The sequence below is a fragment of the Doryrhamphus excisus genome, linkage group LG3, assembly GCF_037039965.1.
Source record: "Doryrhamphus excisus strain RoL-2023G ecotype Guam linkage group LG3, RoL_Dexc_Guam_v1.1, whole genome shotgun sequence".
Lineage (NCBI taxonomy): Eukaryota > Metazoa > Chordata > Actinopteri > Syngnathiformes > Syngnathidae > Doryrhamphus > Doryrhamphus excisus.
Genome location: NC_136359.1, coordinates 5,251,629 through 5,273,964, shown reverse-complemented (window position 1 = coordinate 5,273,964; position 22,336 = coordinate 5,251,629). Strand labels below are relative to the sequence as shown.

The 22,336-nt window shown below is 41.3% G+C and overlaps 1 protein-coding gene across 4 annotated transcripts in view; it reads left to right on the top strand.

Moving 5' to 3' along the window:
- Window positions 1-22,336, top strand: part of vps13a (vacuolar protein sorting 13 homolog A) — a 59,868-nt gene that overhangs the window by 24,628 nt on the left and 12,904 nt on the right. For 2 of the 4 annotated variants that reach the window (XM_078789503.1, XM_078789506.1), the window contains exons 38-63: window positions 1,076-1,326; window positions 1,741-1,925; window positions 1,990-2,133; window positions 4,271-4,480; window positions 4,547-4,690; window positions 4,749-4,850; window positions 4,928-5,080; window positions 5,150-5,408; window positions 5,475-5,635; window positions 6,079-6,182; window positions 8,777-9,077; window positions 9,157-9,293; window positions 10,511-10,799; window positions 10,871-10,975; window positions 12,062-12,208; window positions 12,383-12,508; window positions 12,594-12,727; window positions 15,461-15,529; window positions 15,925-16,057; window positions 17,886-17,943; window positions 18,437-18,608; window positions 18,681-18,834; window positions 20,416-20,562; window positions 20,632-20,713; window positions 20,786-20,855; window positions 21,275-21,389. In XM_078789503.1, the coding sequence (XP_078645629.1) occupies window positions 1,076-1,326; window positions 1,741-1,925; window positions 1,990-2,133; window positions 4,271-4,480; window positions 4,547-4,690; window positions 4,749-4,850; window positions 4,928-5,080; window positions 5,150-5,408; window positions 5,475-5,635; window positions 6,079-6,182; window positions 8,777-9,077; window positions 9,157-9,293; window positions 10,511-10,799; window positions 10,871-10,975; window positions 12,062-12,208; window positions 12,383-12,508; window positions 12,594-12,727; window positions 15,461-15,529; window positions 15,925-16,057; window positions 17,886-17,943; window positions 18,437-18,608; window positions 18,681-18,834; window positions 20,416-20,562; window positions 20,632-20,713; window positions 20,786-20,855; window positions 21,275-21,389 (3,952 nt within the window). Of the gene's footprint in view, window positions 1-1,075; window positions 1,327-1,740; window positions 1,926-1,989; window positions 2,134-4,270; window positions 4,481-4,546; window positions 4,691-4,748; window positions 4,851-4,927; window positions 5,081-5,149; window positions 5,636-6,078; window positions 6,183-8,776; window positions 9,078-9,156; window positions 9,294-10,510; window positions 10,800-10,870; window positions 10,976-12,061; window positions 12,209-12,382; window positions 12,509-12,593; window positions 12,728-15,460; window positions 15,530-15,924; window positions 16,058-17,885; window positions 17,944-18,436; window positions 18,609-18,680; window positions 18,835-20,415; window positions 20,563-20,631; window positions 20,714-20,785; window positions 20,856-21,274; window positions 21,390-22,336 lie in introns of all 4 variants that reach the window. The other 2 variants (XM_078789505.1, XM_078789504.1) reach the window with 2 other exon arrangements.

Here is a 22,336-nt window from a genome sequence, read left to right as displayed (position 1 = left end):
AATCAAGAATAAAGAAAATCAATCAATCAGAATAAATAAATATAATAATAAAACGACAAATAATAAAAACGTAAGAAACCACATATAATTGGTGGGTAGACAAATTATTTTTTTCAGATTAAAATGAACAAAGCATTATTAGAGCCCTGTAGACATGACAAAACACGACTATAGTCACATTTATACTCTTTTTATTTACAACATATTGCGCAACTGCAGGGTCTTGAGACACATGCTAACTCGCAAACTAGAGAGCTAGCGACCTAAACGGTAGCCTTCAAGTTATTTCCTTTAAACTTAAATAGCCAAAAACTTACCACTTCCACACGGATAGGGAGGATAACTATTAACAGTTATTTAACCTTTAACATGAACATTAATCAAACGTAATAATTTTTTCTGGGTACATGATACCATACAGCATCCATATCAAACTTGCGCGGGCCGCACTAACATTAAACTTTCATGTCAAGGCGGGGGCCTCAAACTAGTGTCCTGCGGGCCACATTTGGCCCGCGGGCCGCATGTTTGGGACCCCTGCACTACACAGTTATCCCTCGCCACTTTTCACCGCTTCACTCCATCATGGTTTTTCTCAAATAATCCCAGATATGCTTTTTCCTGGTTAAATGCAGCCTATTATTAGTCATTAATATACATATTTAAGCAATTGTTCTGTATTTTGTGCCTAAATTAAGCATGTTCAAGCCTAAATGAACTAAAATACCAATATAAGGGACTCAGAAGACGCATTCAAAGTGATGATACGTAGTATTCTACACTGCTCACTAGGTGTCAGTCATGCACAGCTCTGCGAGAGACACAAGAGTGTTCAGGGGCTGATATTTCATGTCTGTAAGGCTCTAATAATGTTAAAAACTGTATTGAGAAGGCTGCAAACAGGTTGAAAATATTTTGGTAAAAATGCTTTGCGGAATTCACTTATCAGGGTCGGGTCTGGAACCCCGATAAACGAGGGATTACTGTACACTTTTGATTCATAAATTGAAACAGCCTGCGGTGCTGAATTCCGATCCTTATGTTTTCATGTTAACCTGCGCATTGTCCACTTCAGGATGATGGCGCTGCGTCCCGGTGCAGAAAAGAAGATGATGGCGGAGGTCAACTACCAGCAGGGCCGTGAAGGCATCTCCTTGAACGCGGTGGTGCAGGACGTGTATCTGTGCGCCAGTATGGAGTTCCTCCTCACGGTGGGCAACATCTTCCTCCAGGCCACCAAGGAGGGCTTCGCTCAGACGCCCCCGGCCAAGGGCAACGCCGGATCGGGAGATAAGAACAACTCATCTGCCCAAGCAAAGGAAAACAGTGAGTTTAAACAATATGACTGCAATGGTAACGCATAGCTACTCAACTGCCGGCGATCCTTATGAGATAATATTTTTGCATTACTACATGACAGGAGTGCTACACGCTGGTGTAGGGTGGCCAGCCAATCACAGGGCACATATAGACAAACAACCATTCACACTCACATTCATACCTATGGACAATTTGGAGTCGCCAATTAACCTAGCATGTTTTTGGAATGTGGGAGGAAACCGGAGTACCCGGAGAAAACCCATGCAAGCACGGGGAGAACATGCAAACTCCACACAGAGATGCCAGAGGGTGGAATTGAACCCTGGTCTCCTAGCTCCCTGATGCAACATGATAAACTAAATAAGAATAATAATGAAACCCCCTCCCCCACTGAGTCAGTGCACGCTATCTTCCTCTCAGCTTCTGCCCCGGCCGCTGTGTCAAAGACGGAGATTAACGTCGTGATGCGAAACCCGGAGATCGTGTTTGTCGCCGACCTGACGCGCGCCGACGCCCCGGCTCTGGTGATGACCACAGATTGTGAAGTAGTCATCACAGTTGACGCGGAGAGCTCACAAATGACTGCCGTTATCCAAGACCTTAAGGTATGTTATTTTTACACTCTCATGCTGTTTTGCAGTGGGTTTCACAGTTTGTGATGGGTTTTAGGTTGTGGCATGTCCCTTCCTGAGAGAGAAGAGGGTGAACAGCGTGACCACAGTACTCCAGCCATGCCAGGTCTTCTTCCAGAGTAGTCAGACTGAAACGTCTCCACAAGCTATGGAGCTTTCCATCAGTGCTCTCACGCTGAAGGTCGGTGCTTCTTGAGCTGCATGATCTGTAAATCAGGGGTGCGTACACTTTTTCAGCCTGTTAGCTACTTTTGAAATAACCCAAAAATTTACCTCCTTCTGGAAACGCAGAAAATATATTTATAAATGTGTAATATATTTATAAATACAAGTAATTGTGTACCTTGTACATGAAGATCAAGGGTGCACACACTTTTTTCAGCATGCAAGTTACAAATTCACATGATCTACTATACTAAGTACTAATGGTTAGTAGACTATTGAATGCCAAATAAGCCCCTCTACCTGCCCACACACATGCAAAACTTTAAATTATTATTATTTTTTCCAAATTATTTGTACAATTTACTGTTTACGCTGTACATTGTTGTTCATAATTGGTGTCATCTATTTATTCTCCACATTATTATTGTTCTTATTATTATTATTTATCTTCTTTTGTCTCTGGTATTAAAGGGTGACCCAAAAAAACGGGCCCCAATTCTAATTAGGCCCCGTTTCTTAGTGTTTTGTCTGAATGAAATGAAACTTGGTCATAACTAGTTTATTATATTCAAAACCTCACATCAAAATACTAGGGTCTTTTTTTCCTCTGTTCTACAGCATATGTTCTAGATGGCCTCCATTTAGCTTCGTGCATTTCTTGAGGAGCAGCACGAAGTTGTCCATGACGTTCTTACAGACTGAATTGGTAATGGCTCTCATCTCCTCCGTGATGGAATGATGGAATCTTGGCCAGAGACATTATTGGACCAATCTTCATCAAAGAATCTGGCGCAGCAGTGACAGTCACCAAGGAGCGGTATGTGGAGGTCCTCAAAACCTTCAAGAATGAACTCCAGACCATCTACTCGTCTGGTTCCGGCAAGACGGAGCAAGTTCTCACACCTCAAACCTGTCCCGCGATTGGCTGAAAGAGAACTTCGGAGGCCGAGTGATCAGTCTCAAGACTGATTTTGAGTGGGCACCCCATAGCCCGGATCTAAGCCCCCCTGATTTTTTTTCTTTGAGGCTATCTTAAGGACAGAGTCTACGCAGGGAAACCCTGAACCATTGCGGAACTCAAGAAAGCCATCAGGGAGGAGATGAGAGCCATTACCAATTCAGTCTGTAAGAACGTCATGGACAACTTCGTACTGCTCCTCAAGAAATGCACAGAGCTAAATGGAGGCCATCTAGAACATATGCTGTACGGAGAAAAAAAGGCCAAAGACCCTAGTGTTTTGATGTGATGTTTTGAATATAATAAACTAGTTATGACCAAAGTTTCATTTCATTCAGACAAAACACTAAGAAACGGGGCCTAATTAGAGTTGGGGCCCGTTTTTTTTTGGGTCACCCTGTATAAGGGAGGCAGGCAACGGCATTTTGTTGGCAATTTCACTGCTGTGTTTTTGTGCAATGACAATTATACATACATATATGCATCCATACATAATTAAAGTAGTTGATATCAGTCAATAATTCACAATTCAATTCATTAGTTTATGTGCTGGCTACGTACAAAAAAAATGAGGAAAAACAGTCACGCATGTGGCCCGCACAGATTTTCAAACCCGCAGACAGCATAGGAAGTAAATTGGGATGCTAATTATTTTGTGCGTCCGCGCAGGGAAAGTTTACTCACTAATCTTAGTAGGAATAGCTTTAACTGATCTTAGGAGGAATAGCTTTAACTAATCTTAGGAGGAATAGCTTTAACTGATCTTAGGAGGAATAGCTTTAACTGATCTTAGGAGGAATAGCTTTGACTCATCTTAGGAGGAATAGCTTTATCTAATCTTAGGAGGAATAGCTTTAACTGATCTTAGGAGGAATAGCTTTAACTAATCTTAGGAGGAATAGCTTTAACTGATCTTAGGAGGAATAGCTTTAACTGATCTTAGGAGGAATAGCTTTAACTGATCTTAGGAGGAATAGCTTTAACTGATCTTAGGAGGAATAGCTTTGACTGATCTTAGGAGGAATAGCTTTGACTAATCTTAGTAGGAATAACTTTAACTGATCTTAGGAGGAATAGCTTTAACTAATCTTAGTAGGAATAGCTTTAAGCGCAACGAGGGGCCTGAATTCTCATCAATTCCCATGGAAAGCGTCCTCACTTTGCAACCCTAACACATGTTTAACTGTCCATCCAGGTTTCTCCCATCATCATCAAAACACTCTTAACCATCCAGTCGGCCCTGACCCCAGCTGCAGAAACAACAGAGGAGCTTGAAAGTCCTGTCCCGGTGGACATGTGGTTGAAGCGGGACTGGAAAGACCTTAAATTGTGGTTCTTGGAGGAGGAGTGTGATTCAAACACACAAACAGAGGCCCCGCTGATTCCACAGGGGGAGACGTTACAGGTAAGATTAAAATGCCCACCTACTGTACAGAACAAAACAAAGGAGTGAGTTTTCTCATCCTTCCAGATGAACATCAAATCGATTTGCGTGACACTTGAGGCTGGGGTCGGACACCGCACAGTCCCCTTGCTTCTGGCAAAGTCCTCCTTCCAGGGAAACGTCTCAGACTGGACTACGCTCATCAACTTGCACAGTGTGCTCAATTTAGAGGTGACACCACAACTATAGTGCATTAGTCCTGCAGGCTCTAACTTGAATCCTGCATTAGGTCCATTACTACAATGAGGTGATGGGAGTGTGGGAGCCGCTGCTGGAGCCTTTAGAGGATGAGACAAGAGACGGTTTCAGACCCTGGACACTGGACGTGAAGGTACTTATTATGCACACCCATGAACGGAAATGCATGCAGATATAAGTAATAAGTATCAGTAACTTGTCTGCAACCAGATGAAAAAGAAGCCACTGAAGAGTGTAAGATATGCAGATGAAGTGGACTACAATGTCCCGGACTACAAGACTGTCATTGTCATCAGCAGTAAGGACCAACTCAACATCACGCTCTCCAAATGTGGACTGACCATGCTGAACAATCTGGGCACGGTGAGAACACAAACAACAACTTGTCGTGTCCACCCCCCACATTTCAACCACCTTTTTGTATCCCGGCAGGCGTTTGCCGAGGCTGCCAAAGAGACAGCAGGGATCTTTCAGAAGGACGAAGCGCCGTTTGTGGTGAAGAACCGCCTGGGCCTGCCAGTCTTTGTCCAGTACAGCGACATGTTTTCTCCCATCGACATGCAGAGCGACAACCATACGGTGGAGCTGCAAGATGGCCACACGCTCGGGATGGACTATATAACCACAACGGCCTCCGACCAGTTCTCAGCGATGACGTCCTTAAGCGAAAAGGACTACTACATCCAGCCAAGTAAGTCAGCACAGTTAAATCCCTGCAAGGCAATTGGTCTCGCTTCTATTCCGTCCACTCTCTCAGCTCCAGCCGGCCACACGTCAACCTGTGTGATCCCCCTCATCAAGGTGGAACGGGGAATGTACAGTGTCATGCACCGGGAGTCGGGAGTCACTCGTTTCCTGGTGTGTCAGATTTACTCTGTGGAGGGTAGCAAGTTCATCAAGATCCGCTCACCATTCCAGGTACTTTGCTAACATTCCGGTAAACATTCTTGACAACTGTTATTATCATGTTTTTGTTGCTACTAATCCTTTAATTAAAAACTGAAGGTAAAAAAAATACCTAGCAGACAAACTAACAGCAACCGTTGAAATAGTCTGAGATATTGTGTTGTTTTTAGTAAATGGATGTTTCTTATTGCATGACGTGCGGCTTGTAGCACCGTTTCCCATCTCTAGTGAACAATGGCAACATTATACTTATCCCTTTGTATTCGTACACTGGCTTATTTCACGGGGGGGACTTTAAAAATAGAATTAAAAAATAGAATTTTTTTCCTTGGACTATCATGAGCCATGACTTGTACGCACCAAAGGCTGGCCCGAACTGCTGCGTTGTATTTGTTTACAGATTAGAGACACGTGACAATTCCATGTACAATTTCTTCTCCACTCATTTTCTACAGATCATCAATCACTTCTCAATCCCATTCAAAGTGTTTGAGGGATCAACGTGCCTGGGGACGTCGCTCCCCACGGAGGAGTTCTGTGTGCCTCTGGACTCATACAGGTGAGACCTTATGAAAACCTTTCACTTCAGGTGCCCACATTCCCTCCAAATCTCTAACATCATAAAAACACATGCAAATTTCCCCACTGAGGGACGAATAAAGGCATATCTTATCTTATATGCCATATAACAAGTGGCGCTATAGCATCTACTAGGGGTGTAAGAAAATATAATTTTGGCGATATATTGCGATACTTCGTTCCACGATACTGTATCGATATTAAAAAGTATGATATGGATATTTTTAGGCATTTATCATAGACTGTATATGGTATTTATTCAAGGTTCATTTCCGATTTGAATTGAAACCTCCGATGGTTAGGTGGCAGCACTTACGTAGTCAATTAGGCAAGGACGTTGAACGAGATTGACGAGTGAAACGTCCTCACACATAAACACAGTTCAACATGGCAGAATGCCAGCACATAACATCGGCCCCTGCGGCGTACGAAGGCTGAAGTGTGGACACATTTTTGGATTTCTACACAAAGTAGGGTGTGCAGAAATTGACAAAACCCATGCCGTTTGTAAAATGTGTCATGTTTCCTGAATAAGTATTCGGGAAACACGACAAATCTGCGAGTCCACTTAGCGAGACACCATGAGGACCTGCCGCTAGCAAGCAATGCCAAGGTCCTTTTGTATACTACAAAAGTAGTACTGTGATATTGCAGGTATTTTTGTTTTTCAAATTGATATCACTATTTTGTTAAATAATGCTTATTTCAAGCATCCTAAAAGGACTTTTTACTGATGTTAGTTACTTTGTTCCACAAAAATACTGTTCTGATGGTGGATAAGTCAGGGACTGTATACTCTGCATTTTTTCACAGCTAATAGAATGTGAACATTTTAGCAGTATTTTGATACATAATTTAATTTATTTGTTTTTTATGTTTTTTTTTTATAAATTTAAATCTGGATGTTAAAGCTTTATTTATCCAAATGCTACACTTTAAGTTTTTACAGAGGAAAGTTTGTGATACAGCATAACATACTGTTCTAATCGAATAAAAATGTGTTTAGTAAGTGCATATTGCTGGTGTAATTCAGTTTTTTTCCAGGAAATAATCTTTAACTACAAGAAAAACAAAAAAATATCGCCTTGTTAACAGTATCGTGATATATCGTATCGTGAGCCATTATCGTGATACGTATCGTATCGCCAGATTCTTGCCAATACACACCCCTAGCATCTACCCGTAAGGTTTGACGCAATTTTAGAACAATGGAGAATGGAAGAAAGGAGGAATAGACAAATGGAAGTACTCCAATGATTCACACTTGACTAGAAATTTAGCAAAACAGTGAATAAATAACGATTATCAAACAAAAGAAACTACGGATGCTGCGATTGATTGCCGCGAGAATCCAAACTAGTCTGTAAAAGGGGGTCCGGCTGGCTTCTTCTGCTATTTGATGCAGAGTGTTTTGTCGGGGGGGAAGGGCTTGCGGCCGTGCAGTGTTGGCTATTGTTTACAGTATTGGCGGCGAGTAAACAGCTGTTAGCTAGTTTGCTAACCTGCCATGACACAGGAGACAGCCAATCTGGATACCGAAGACTAGAACACTCAACTTCCCACAATGCAGTTCATCATAAAGGGCGTTCTTACACTGTAATTTATTTTTTTTTTACGATAAAATTGCACAAAATTTCCACAAAAACTGAACCGCGATGGAGCGAGGGAACCACCATATTGAGTGATACGAATGTAAAGGTGACTATAGGGGTGTTATTTCATGTTGAGAGCGCTCTAATAATGTTTAATCCATATAGGTTTTCTCTGCTATTACTATGAAAATATTCCATTAATAATGAAGGGATCGGCGGCACGGCAATCTAGTGGTTAGCGCGCAGACCTCACGGCTAGGAGACCAGGGTTCAATTCCACCGACCAGTCCAGGGTGTACCCGAAGACAGCTGGGATAGGCTCCAGCACCCCCGCGACCCTCGTGAGGAAAAGCGGTAGAAAATGAATGAATGAATGAAGGGATCCTACCAGGGGCGTCACTAGGTTCTGAGGACAGGGGGGGCTTAGCCCCCTGGAGATGCAAAGGATATGAATGAATGTAGTAGACATTCAAAAAAATCTAAATATCCAAAAAAACCAAATAAAGAACAAGAACTGGGATATAATTTTCCCACTTTTGTACAGATTTAGTAGAGATACTCAATAGTTTTAGGCCACCATTACATTTACACAAGTACACACAATCTACACTGCAAAACCAGTGGACAGTGATCAATTATATAATAATCATTATTATATTATTAATTAAGCTATTATCATTATTATTATTATTCTGATTATTACTGTATTGTAGGCTAGTATTAGCCTGCTTATTAGCCTGCTTTTGCCTTATTATATGAAATTTGTCAGATTTTTTTGTAAAAAAAAAAAAAAAAAAAAAAAAAAGACCAAATGACGCTACTGGATCCTACTTTCCAGAGATTGACTTATCACGGTCGGGTCTGGAACCAATTAACAGTGAGAAATGAGGGATAACTGTGTGCACTGTGTGAGAACAACACACAATAGCGGTGTTTACTCTACAGAGCTGCATGCTCATTCTCTTGACTTCTGTTTTCCCAGATCAGAGCTGAGCCTCCAGCCAGTCACGGGGGATGAGCATGATGACTTTGAGTGCTCTGAGGGCTTCAGCTATGAAGACATCGACCTGGAGCAGCCCAATATGACCATCCAGCAGACGTGTCGTCTCCGCGGGGAAGTGGGTGGCGTCCTTACTGTCAACATCGTGCCCCGCAGGGACAAGGTGATATTTAAAGACACTGGTAGTGTGGGGAACAACTTCGACGTGCCCTTTGTGCTCCACCTGTGGCCCTCCATCCTGCTACGCAACCTGCTGCCTTATCCCATCACCTACAAACTCAATGTAAGCCAATGCTTCAGAGTGTGCATACGTACAAAAACCATTTAGCAATACATTACAGCATCCACCCTGTATGTATTAGGACAGTGGACAGTGCGCCCCTGAGGCCAAGCTGGACCCGGGACACTCTGCCCAGCTTCACACCGCTGTCATGGACCAGTCTAGTCTGCACCTTCGCTTGGTTGACTACTTTTCTCAGGACTGGTCTGCTCAGTACAGGTATGACTACTTATAGCGTATATGTTAAATCACCAGACACTTTATTAGGCACACCCACTCACGAGTGATAGCCAATACAAGAGCAATACAGTCCGGCTTTTATAAAGAAGCCATTTTCAGAGTATTCTGGAAATGAATTCATTCATTCATTCACCGCTTATCCTCACAAGGGTCGCAAGGGTGCTGGAGCCTATCCCAGCTGTCTTCGGGCGAGAGGCAGGGTACACCCTGGACTGATCTCCAGCCAATCACAGGGCACATATAGACAAACAACCATTCACACTCACATTCATACCTATGGACAATTTGGAGTCGCCAATTAACCTAGCATGTTTTTGGAATGGGGCGGCACGGTGGTCGAGTGGTTAGCGCGCAGACCTCACAGCTAGGAGGCCAGGGTTCAATTCCATCCTCGGTCATCTCTGTGTGGAGTTTGCATGTTCTCCCCGTGCATGTGTGGGTTTTCTCCGGGTACTCCGGTTTCCTCCCACATTCCAAAAACATGCTAGGTTAATTGGTGACTCCAAATTGTCCATAGGTATGAATGTGAGTGTGAATGGTTGTTTGTCTAAATGTGCCCTGTGATTGGCTGGACACCAGTCTCCCGAAGACAGCTGGGATAGGCTCCAGCAATGAATGAATGTACACTTAACATTAGCATGACAACACCTAGGATAATAGTGCTATCATTGCTAGCATGTTAGCATTGTCATAGTAGCCTTTTTAGCCATTTTCATAAGTAGACATTTAAAGACGTAGCACTATCTTGGTTGGCTGGCCACCTGTCCAAGGTGTACCCCGCCTCTCGCCCGAAGACAGCTGGGATAGGCTCCAGCACCCCCGCGACCCTCGTGAGGAAAAAGCGGTAGAAAATGAATTAATGTTTTTGGAATGTGGGAGGAAACCGGAGTACCCGGAGAAATCCCACACATGCATGGGGGAGAACATGCAAACTCCACACAGAGATGGCCGAGGGCGGGATTGAACTCGGGTCTGCGCGCTAACCACTCGAAAATAAATTAATTGGATATATTATTAGATATTACAGTAATATTTAATAACTAACACAGAAGTTAACATGTTTTGTTTGGATGGCTTAAATGGCTTAGAATGTATTGACCTAAAACACTGTCAGATAATGCACGACTTCTCACAGAAAAGTCCAAAAATGGACTGGACAAAAGTAAAAAAAAAAACAAACTAACTTTATTTTACAGTCTCCACAGTAACCAGGAGGAGATCACCTTAATCACGTTCGAGTCCCTCCAAGAGGACGAGGAGTTTTACAGTGATGAGAAGACAAAGGCGGAGCTGGACATAGCCGTCCACGTCAAGTACGACCAGGGCCAGACGGAGGTCGCCATCCACTCGCCGTACTGGATGGTGAACAAGACGGGCAGGCTGCTGCAGTACAAGGCTGACGACATCCACCGCAAGCACCCTCTGGACTACGACATGCCGCTTCTCTTCTCCTTCAAGCCTCGTTACTTCCTAAAAACCAACAAGGTAAGAAAGTCAAAGTTACCCGAAACGTAACCTTAGTCTTATCATGTCATCTTGTCCTTTCCTTCCTTCAGGTCCGTCTAATGATCTCTGAAAGTGAGCTCTCCGATGAGTTTTCCTTGGACACAGTTGGTAGCTACGGAGATGTGAAATGTAAAGGACAATATAAAGATTATCGGGTGAGATGCACCGTTTTCTTTTTTTAAAGTAGATAACACACAGGGCTCAACAATAACGATGTACAATGGCCCGGGGCAAGTTAAAAAAAAATTGGGGCAAGTAAATCCAATCAGTGATATTCCCGTCGGGCAAGTGTACTTTGGCATGCCAAACTGCCAAGAGTTTTTTTTAAAAAGCGGTTCTTGTTGGGTGTTGGTAAAACACGGACTGCGTAATTCCGGTGGTAATTTGCAAACCAATCCTTGCAAATCTTGAAATGGACCAATCAGAATCGTTTATTTAGACCGGAGTCCACAGTCCGCGTTTTACCCACACCCGTTCTTGTTCGCGATCAACCAATCAGGGATGGTTTGACTAGGAAAACATCTATCATGGCGTCCCTTGTGAAGGAAAACAGCAAAAAGGGATGAAACGGTGCCACCTAAACGAGTATTTTATTAGCGGCAGTAAATCAAATGATGGCACAGGTGAGTGAATCACATTGCTGTGACAATTTTAATTGGTCACAATGAAACACCACCGATTAGATCCAATACCGAGTGCTGATTTTGCACAAGCTACAAAATCTAGCGCTTCCATTTCTCTGTGTATTTTTCTTACCTTTGCTTCACAAATTATTGTTTGACGATTGAGCATTTTTTGTCCGGATTAAAAACACTTTACTAGTACACAAATGTGTCTATTCAATAATGTTTCATTGTGGTGCACAACTTATAAATATCACTGCTTACTACGACTACCATGTGTAAGGTAGTATGGCATGCCATGTTAACATACATCACAATTTTTCAGACATTCCTCCAAATTAAATGCGTTAGTACTATTATCTGATTAATTATCTATGATGATCTATGTAGGAAAACAACCACAAGAAATGATAATCATTTCATCTTTAGTTGAGATTATCATGTGATGCCACAAAAATTAGATGATATCATTATGGCGGTCTTTTCATTTTACATGGGGGCAAGTTCGGGCAAGTAGTTCTCACCTTAAGGATTCCCCATAGGCAAGTCATTTTTGTTTTTAATGTAGAGCCCTGACAAATCATCCATAGCGTCCTCTACCCTTTTTTTCCCATTTAGGTTGGTGTGAAGATTGACACATGCAGTTTCAGTCTCACTCGCATCGTGACCTTCATGCCGTTTTACATGCTGGTCAACGGAACCAGGCAGTCGGTCTTCATATGTGAGGTGAACCAAGACAACTGGACCGAGGTTCCGCCAGGACAGGTCAGAACCCAGCTCAAGTAGGATACATTTAGCCATAAGTATAAGTATAAGAATAAGCCATAAGTGGGGCATTCATGGTACTTTGATACATGAATTCCACTTTACTTGCTGGTACAGAGGCCGCCTGAACCACTGTATAATATTTGGAAATAATATTATTCTTCTTTTTTTTAGTTTGCCGTTCCGTTTTGGCCTGAGGACGACACCAAGCTTGTCAGTATCAAAACAGAAGGTTGCCTGTCTCCTCAAACGATTGACTTCACACGTCCGGAGAACTGCTTATTGCTTCACTTGGATTCTGTAAGTAGACCCAAAACCAGAGCGGGATGGACCTTTTTAAGGAGCCGTTTTTATGCAGAACACTCTGTATGTGTTTTTGCCATAGGCTGGCGGGATCATTGTGCAAGTGAACGTATCGGAGCACTCTGCCACAATACGATTCTCAGACTACCACGACGGTGCAGCCCCGTTCCTCATCATCAACCACACCAAAGAACAGCCCTTGCTTTTCCATCAGAGGTGAGAGAATTCTATAAATACGCTCAGTGGACATGATTTACTAAAATCCAATGCAAGAACAGTATCAGACACATAATACTGTGTTTTGAGGGATATATTCATTTGACTATATGTTAATGATTGTCGCTGCAGTTTGCATTTTTGCTCATTTGTGCTGCAGTTCTTAGGCAATATGAAGTGGAGACCTCGATTAAAAGGGACCTATTGTGCTTATTTCGGCGTTTTATATTTGGACGTCTTCCTGTTTGTGACCCAAATGGTCTGTTTAATTTACTTTACCCCACTCCGGTGTGATTAGTAACACTCCCAAGCACTCCCGATGGGGCTTCCGGATACATAGATCCGCGTTCACCGAGTGCAGGTAATCTGCAGCCTATATAAGGAAGTGCGGATGGCAACTCGAGTAGAACTCTAAAACTGAGCGTGCTGAGGCATCCCAAACTTCTGTCAGGACTCACATCCAAATGGGCAAACCTCATTATGTGACGCTTTGGCATTGTTTAGCATAAGAGTACAACATTCTAACTGGATTTATTGGTCAGAAAAGTGGAAAAAAAGCATAATAGGTCCCCTTTAAGCTGCCTTGTTTTTGTATTTTATACACCTTGTTCTCGCTGTTCACATGTTCCTCCTTTCTTTGCAGCCGAGTGGGGTTCTTAAGCGCACATTATTAAAATATACCATAATTCCTTCAAATAGTGGCCATTCCTCCAATAAAGGCTTTTTGTACATTGTGATATACAGTGTCTTATCACATACTACAGTATTAATTGTCCCTGTACCCCAGAAACCGCCCATGAATGATACGGGAAAAGGCCCAAATGATACTGTGTCAAAGCCCAGGGCAGTGATACTGATAAAATATAGAGTTTAACCATGTCCAGTATCAGCCCCCGTAGCTGTCCACTCAGAGCGCGCTGCTCTGGTATCGTGCCCGTGAAACAACCAATCAGAGAACAGCACACAAGCGTGAACACACAGCGTTTGTTTTGCTGCCATCTGAACTTGATTAATGGAACTTTAATTCAGACATTGATAAGATAAGACTGTTGATAAAATATTATTATTGAAATAAAATGTATTTATTGTTTTATTGTTTTCACACTGTTTAGATGTAATACATGTAATAAACAGAAAAATTTCTGGAAACAAAATGGTCTTTTGATTAAATAGTACGCGATAATAAGCTCATGATTAAATAGTATGTGATAATTATAGGTTAATTATAGGTTATAGGATACTGACACTTGGGGGCATGATACCTGGCCTGATACCAGACAAACCATGTGATGATCACATACTATTTAATCATTAACTTATTATCACATACTATTTAATCAAAAGACCATTTTGTTTCCAGAAAATGTTCAGTATATTACATGTATTATATCTAAACAGTGTAAACACAATAATTGCAAAAATATTTCAACAATAATATTTTATCAACAGTCTTATCTTATCAATGTCTGACAATTAAAGTTCCATTAATCAAGTTTGGGTTTTTTGGTGACTGGAGAAGCACTAGGCACTAAGCACTCGTGTGCTGTTCTCTGATTGGTTGTTTCACGGGCACGATACCAGAGCAGCGCGCTCTGAGTGGACAGCTACGGGGGCTGATACTGGACATGGTTAAACTCTATATTTTATCAGTATCACTGCCCTGGGCTTTGACACAGTATCATTTTGGCCTTTTCCCGTATCATTCATGGGCGCTTTCTAGGGTACAGGGCCAATTAATACTGTAGTATGTGATAATAGGAATTATCACTACAGTATTAATACTGTAGTATGTGATAATTATAGGTTATCACTTGGTTTGTCTGGTATCAGGCCAGGTATCATGCCCCCAATGTCAGTATCATATTGGCACGTATATTAATTATAATTATTATTATAATTATTAATACTGTAGTATGTGATAATAGGAATTACCACTACAGTATTAATACTGTAGTGATAATAGGAATTATCACTACAGTATTAATTGTCCCTGTACCCTAGAAAGCGCCCATGAATGATACGGGAAAAGGCCCAAATGATACTGTGTCAAAGCCCAGGGCAGTGATACTGATAAAATATAGAGTTTAACCATGTCCAGTATCAGCCCCCGTAGCTGTCCACTCAGAGCGCACTGCTCTGGTATCGTGCCCGTGAAACAACCAATCAGAGAACAGCACACGAGTGCTTAGTGCCTAGTGCTTCTCCAGTCACCAAAAAACCCAAACTTGATTAATGGAACTTTAATTGTCAGACATTGATAAGATAAGACTGTTGATAAAATATTATTGTTGAAATATTTTTGCAATTATTGTGTTTACACTGTTTAGATATAATACATGTAATAAACTGAACATTTTCTGGAAACAAAATGGTCTTTTGATTAAATAGTACATGATAATAAGCTCATGATTAAATAGTATGTGATAATAAGATCATCACATGGTTTGTCTGGTATCAGGCCCAGTATCATGCCCCCGTGTGCCAGTATCAGCCCGAGACCGAAGGGGGCACTTAGGGGCATGATACCTGGCCTGATACCTGGCCTGATACCAGACAAACTATGTGATAACCTATAATTATCATTTTTCCAAGCATGCAGCCAGTCACTATATGAGGATGTATAGTATTAGGAAATGACAAACTGTCTCCAAATGGTTTTGCACTATACATGTTTCCACTTTTTTTCTCCATGATGTACTGTATCTATATGTGTGTTTATTGTGGGTCACGCAGCACAAAGGAAGAGTCTCCATGGGTGCCCAATGAGCTGCTAGACCTCTCCTTCTCAGCGGAGGAGGACAGGTAGAAGAATATCAGGAACAAGGGTCACTCGCCTGACATGTGATATTAATACTATCCCTCAGCTATTTAACCTGCTCTTTACTGTGTTTCAATCATTATTCGACTGATATTCCATCATTGCATTCCCCTGTGTGACAACATCTTATATCTTCTGGTCTGAGGGATGGGATGGGATTCTGCTCCTGTTTCTTCCAGTAGTTCTCTGCCGCTGACTTATTTTTCCCTCTTTGTCATGATTTGAGTTTGTGCGTGTTTGTTGATGGGACCTGCTTATGGAACTGGAGGCATGCCCTGGTGGTTGGGTTATTACCGTGATGCGCTTACTGTTGTCTCATATCATCCAAATGAGTGTTTCTTCAGTGTATTTGTTGACGGTGCCTGTCTTTTTTGTGCAGCTCACAGGAGGAAACCGAAGTGGAGGAACTGGAGGCCGGGAAAGCCGTGCACTACACCTGGACCAAGCCCACCGGGTCCAGGGAGCTGTGCTGGAGGTGGGGCGTTTACAGCGGGATACTGAAAAGTGAAGAGGTGCGTATAAATGTATCAGTCAGGGTACAAACATGAGAGTTCCTGGTCCTCGTAGAATACGTAGTCACATGTCACTACGCTGAGGAAGAACATGGATTTTGTTTTTTAGTGACTTTTTCCCCCATATGTGTGAGAAAAGTCAAATGCTCAGAGGAGGATAAATGGCAATCATTATTGGTTGCATGCTATGAGACCATTGAGGATAAAGTATCTCAGAACATATGGAAGGCTCTTCTCCTACGAAAAGGACAATGATAACAAAGCGCGCCAAGTCCCATCACACTAAGCACAAATCGGGCAGAACCATCCGGAAGGACGGTATGACGTGATGTCAATTGGCGACACATCCATGGTGAGTGTAGGCTTCATGGGGTTCAGCACTGGCTACGGCTGATGGGGCTACCTTGGTGCCTTTTTTCTGCCGCGCATGAAGTGATGTGAAGACGTTACATAAGTCTTCATAGTGGCGTTTCAGCGGCAGCTGGCTGCGTTTTTTCCCCCCAATGCAATCGGAATGTTGTGGGATTATTTTGATCACTAAAAGTTCCTCCTGTTAGGTATTTACTGGCCACTTCATTAGGTGCACCCGCACAGTCCCCATTAGGTCTTAATAGAATAGTCGCGTTAAAGACAGTAGAGCAGGGATCTCAAACAGGCGGCCCACAGGACACTAGTTTGAGGCCCCCGCCTTGATATGAAGAGCTGTGCATTACTGACACCTAGTGAGCAGTGTAGAATACTACGTATCATCACTTTGAATGCGTCTTCTGAGTGCCTTATATTAGTATTTTAGTTCATTTAGGCTTGAACATGCTTAATTTAGGCACAAAATACAGAACAATTGCTTAAATATGTATATTAATGACTAATAATAGGCTGCATTTAACCAGGAAAAAGCATATCTGGGATTATTTGAGAAAAACCATGATGGAGTGAAGTGGTGAAAAGTGGCGAGGGGTAACTGTGTAGTGCAAGTGTCTCAAACACACGGCCCGCGGGCCAAATGTGGCCCGCATGACACAAGTTTGAGGCCCCCGTCTTGATATGAAAGTTTAATGTTAGTGCGGCCCGCGCAAGTTTGATATGGATGCTGTATGGTATCATGTACCCAGAAAAAATTATTACGTTTCATTAATGTTCATGTTAAAGGTTAAATAGCTGTTAATAGTTATCCTCCCTGTCCGTGTGGAAGTGGTAATTTTTTGGCTATTTAAGTTTAAAGGAAATAACTTGAAGGCTACCGTTTAGGTCGCTAGCTCTCTAGTTTGCGAGTTAGCATGTGTCTCAAGACCCTGCAGTTGTGCAATATGTTGTAAATAAAAAGAGTATAAATGTGACTATAGTCGTGTTTTGTCATGTCTACAGGGCTCTAATAATGCTTTGTTCATTTTAATCTGAAAAAAATAATTTGTCTACCCACCAACTATATGTGGTTTCTTACGTTTTTATTATTTGCTGTTTTATTATTATTATTATATTTATTTATTTATTACTGATTGCTTGATTTTCTTTATTCTTGATTTGTTTATTTATTTTTCATTTTATTTTGTGTACAAAAATAAAAAGTAAGATATTTGAGAACAGTGGAATGTTTTATCAGAGCTTTTCCTGTAGAAAATTGGAACCAAAGCGAAGTTTTTTAATTGTTTTTGTTTTTAATAAATGCGTTCTTTTGGGGGGGGGTTTGTAAAACCTGATGCGGCCCAGTCTCACCCAGACCCGAGCTCCAGTGGCCCCCAAGCAAATTAAGTTTGAGACCCCTGCAGTAGAGTTTGATATATGTTTATTGGTCTCAAAAGTTCAAAACATTGTGCTCTTGCATCCACAGGACCTGCGTGAAAATGTTGAACAGAAAGACGTCCTGTACGTTATCTCCTTTTATGAAGGTGATGTAAACACACTCGCATTACATCCATCCAACATGATCTTTGCAGTAGTTTTATCCGAGAGAGAGAGTACTACCCTTACTTGTTTCAGTCACGAACCCTTTAGCTATTCCACATGACTGGAATTGACATTTGTGGTGCTCAGAATGCACGCTAGCATACATATACAAGTATTCATATATATGTAGTATTGATATACTTAGTCAGTGGCTTATGGACAATGAGGTGCTAAATCCCGCCTGTGTCCATGCAAAAATGTTTTGCGTGATGGTGGCCGTGATTTTCAACCAATCCTGCTAAAAATGCAAGCTAAATTTGGTGCTAAACACACTAAAGTTATAGTGGAAGTTTTATAAAGTGGATTATAATAAAAGCATCAGCATGTGGTGTATTCTTCAGAAAAATAATAGCACAGGCAACATGCATGCTTTGATGAATTTTTGCACAAGATCATACAACAAACCAAACATGTTGACATTGTGTGGATCCAAAGGTCTCCAGCGGGTGGTGCTGTTCACCGAGGAGGCTCGCGTCTACAAGCTGCTGTGCGAGAGCGAGAAGGCGGAGTTGGCCGAACTAGAAGTCTTCCTGTTTCTGTACAGCGTTGGATTGTCTCTGGTCAACAACAGCAGCAGCCAGGAGATCACCTTCATCGGCATCACCAGGTCGAGGACAACAAGCCTTTTTCCCCAGCCCCAGTTTCTGGCTGTGTTTTAACGTTGGCCTCCTCCTCGTAGTTCCGATGTGGTGTGGGAGTACAAGCCCAGGAAGAAGAACCGATGGAAGGCTCTGGGCACCCCTGAAGCTGAGATGCTGGAGATGCGCTACAAAGAGTACATAGACTCTGGACCTGTAGACAAAGCCATTGTCAACCTGGAAAACAACTTCCAGGTTAGACATGCAGATTGTATGTTTTGTATTTATGATGGGCTGTTTGTGTTGGCCAAGAATGGGATCATACTTCATTCATTCATTCATTTTCTACCGCTGGAGCCTATCCCAGCTGTCTTCGGGCAAGAGGCGGGGTACACCCCGGACTGGTCGCCAGCCAATCACAGGGCACATATAGACAAACAACCATTCACACTCACATTCATACCTATGGACAATTTGGAGTGGCGAATTAACCTAGCATGTTTTTGGAATGTGGGAGGAAACCGGAGTACCCGGAGAAAACCCACACATGCACGGGGAGAACATGCAAACTCCACACAGAGATGGCCGAAGGTGGAATTGAACTCTGGTCTCCTAGCTGTGAGGTCTGTGCGCTAACCACTCGACCGCCGTGCCACCGGGATCATACTTACTTGATGAATTTATGATTATTATTATTGGATAGTCACTTGATGGAGCATCAACACTGTAATCTTGAAATAGTGAATAGCCACTCAAATAGATGCCATGTTTTTGTGATTTGCCACTGCCATCGTATGCAAATTAGGGCTGTCTTCAACTAAGGATTTTCATCGTCAAATTGATTTGACGATGAATTGATTTTTCAACATGTCCATGTTGAAAATTCCGACACAGCAGTCCAAAAGTCTTACTCTGGGTGGTATGGAGTAGGGATCGACCGATATAGTTTTTTTGGGGCAACACAAAGCTGCCCCGGCGGATGCCTGACTGTAAATTATGCGGTGGAAAAATACATTGGTGAACCTACGCGGGTATTCTCCGGGTACTCCGGTTTCCTCCCACATTCCAAAAACATGCTAGGTTAATTGGCGACTCCAAATTGTCCATAGGTATGAATGTGAGTGTGAATGGTTGTTTGTCTATATGTGCCCTGTGTTTGGCTGGCCACCAGTCTCCCAAAGACAGCTGGTATAGGCTCCAGCAATGAATGAATGTACACTTACCACTATTATCCTAGGTGTTGGCATGCTAATGTTATCATTGCTAGCATGTTAACATTGTCATAGTAGCCTTTTTAGCCATTTTCATAAGTAGACATTTAAAGACGTAGCACTATCTTGCTTGTTGTTAGCATGCTAATTTTGGCACTTCAGCGTTGCTAGCATGCTAACAGTAGCATAGTAGCATTTTTATACATTTTAATAGCTAGTCAACAGATATAAACACTGAGCACTGTGATGCTATGTGTTTGCATGCTAACGTTAGCATTGCTAGCATTCTGAAATTAGCGATGTAAACATGTAGATAAAATACATACATACATGTCGATAAAATACATCGGCGAACCCACGCGTGTATCGGCCGATACCGATAGAAGGAAAAAACGCAAATATCGGCCTGATATATTGGCCGGCTGATGTATAGGTCGATCCTTAGTATGGAGTCATAACAAAAAAATTAGCTTTTGTTTATATTTTAATTTATGCTAGTAAAATTATTCCAATATAATATTATACAATTACGATGCTATTCTTGTGAAATTATAACTTTCTGTTGTTAGATTACATTTTTTGGGTTGCAATTGAGGCAATTATTTTCAATGTTACTTTCTCCCAGATGTCTCTTTCTCCCAACGGCGCGGAAATGCGGATGCTGCAGCCGTGCGACGCTCCCCTCCGAAGGCACTTCCTGCCAGGCGTCAAGGTGGAGTACAGCGCCTCGCCCCGTCAGAGCTCCTACCGTGTCCAAATCCACCGCATACAGGTCAGAGTCCAGCCCAAAAACATCTCACATCTGTTATTCCCAAAATGTACTATCTGACGTCTGTCACAGATCCAGAATCAGCTGCCGGGAGCCATCTTTCCTTATGTTTTTTACCCTGTAAACCTGCCAAAGTCCATCACCATGGATGCAGGTGTGTTTGACTTTTATCGGGTATGATTATGTTTATGTTTCTCATTAATGCCTCATTTGATTTTCCTTCCAGAGCCCAAGCCTCTAACTGATATTTGCATGGTAACCAGGGCAGCAGGACACTCTGACATCTCACGTATCAAGTAAGGAGACACTTTTACAACATCTACTGTATTTGTTGAAGCACTTGACTGTTTTTACTGTATATTAAAGGCTTCCAAAAATAGTGTTTAGTCCCAGAGACCTGAGCACTGGACTAATATGCTCATAATTCCTGGTTCTAGTCAGGACTCCAGCAGCAGCATTCTGGATGTACTGCAGCTGGTTTACAGCTCTTTTAATGAGCCCAATAAGAAGTCCGTTAATGTAGAGGCTGTTGGATTAGTCTCTCTAAATCTGGCTTTGACACTATTCCCTTCATTTTGGAAATGTTTTTAAGTGGTAAACATCACAATCAGGACATTTGTCTACTTCAGTTTTTCTGTATGCGGCCTATAGTGAATAAAAGTGTGGACTTACCTGCTGTATACGCTACATCCTGAAATGTGTGCTTTCTGTGGAGGTACTTCAAGGTGTTGATTCAAGAAATGGATCTCAAACTGGATCTGGGCTTTCTCTTCGCCATCTTGGACTTGTTCAGCCCAGAGGACGCCGGAGCAGTGACCCCACTGCAGGAGGTGCGGAATTCCCACACCTAGTTGACCTTTTTTTTTTAAAATTTATTTATTTATATTATAATATAATATTTATTTTAATATTTTTATTTATTTATTTTAATTTAAAACAAATTTAACAAGAAAACTAAAAAGGAGCAAAAAAATGTAATCTAACAACAGAAAGTTATAATTTCACAAGAATAGCATCATAATTTTATAATATTATATTAGAATAATTTTACTAGCATAAATTAAAATATAAACAAAAGCTAATTTTTTTAGTCGTATTGTTATGAGAAACAAGTTATAGTTATGAGAAGAAACTCTAATAGATGAGGGGAAAAAAAACATCAGAAATGGAAAATACAGCTGTAATTTTTTTAAGCGTAAAGTCAAAATATGAAGGGAAAAAAGTTGTATTCTAACGAGGAAAAATCACAATTTTACGAGAATAAAGTAGTCGTAACATAATATTGATAACATGATAAAAATAGGGTTGCATAGGGTTGAAATATTTAAGAAAAAAAGATTAATATATAATAAATATATATAATAATAAATATAAATAAATGTGAAATATTGGGAAAATTAAAAAAACACAAAAAATGGGTTTTAAATAATAATAATTTTTTTCATCTATATCACATAGCTGAGATGCACCTTTTCTTGAAATATATACAGTAACAAACAAACAAACAAATACAAACAAAAGCAAATTTTTTTTGTCGTATTGTTATGAGAAACAAGTTATAGTTATAAGAAGAAAAAAACATCAGAAATGGAAAATACAGCTGTAATTTTTGAAGCGTAAAGTCAAAATATGAAGGGAAAAAAGTTGTTTTATGAGAATAAAGTAGTAGTAACATAATATTGATAACATGATAAAAATAGGTTTGCATAGTGTTGAAATATTTAAGAAAAAAAATTATAAATAAATATAATAAATATAATAAATATAGGTGAAATAT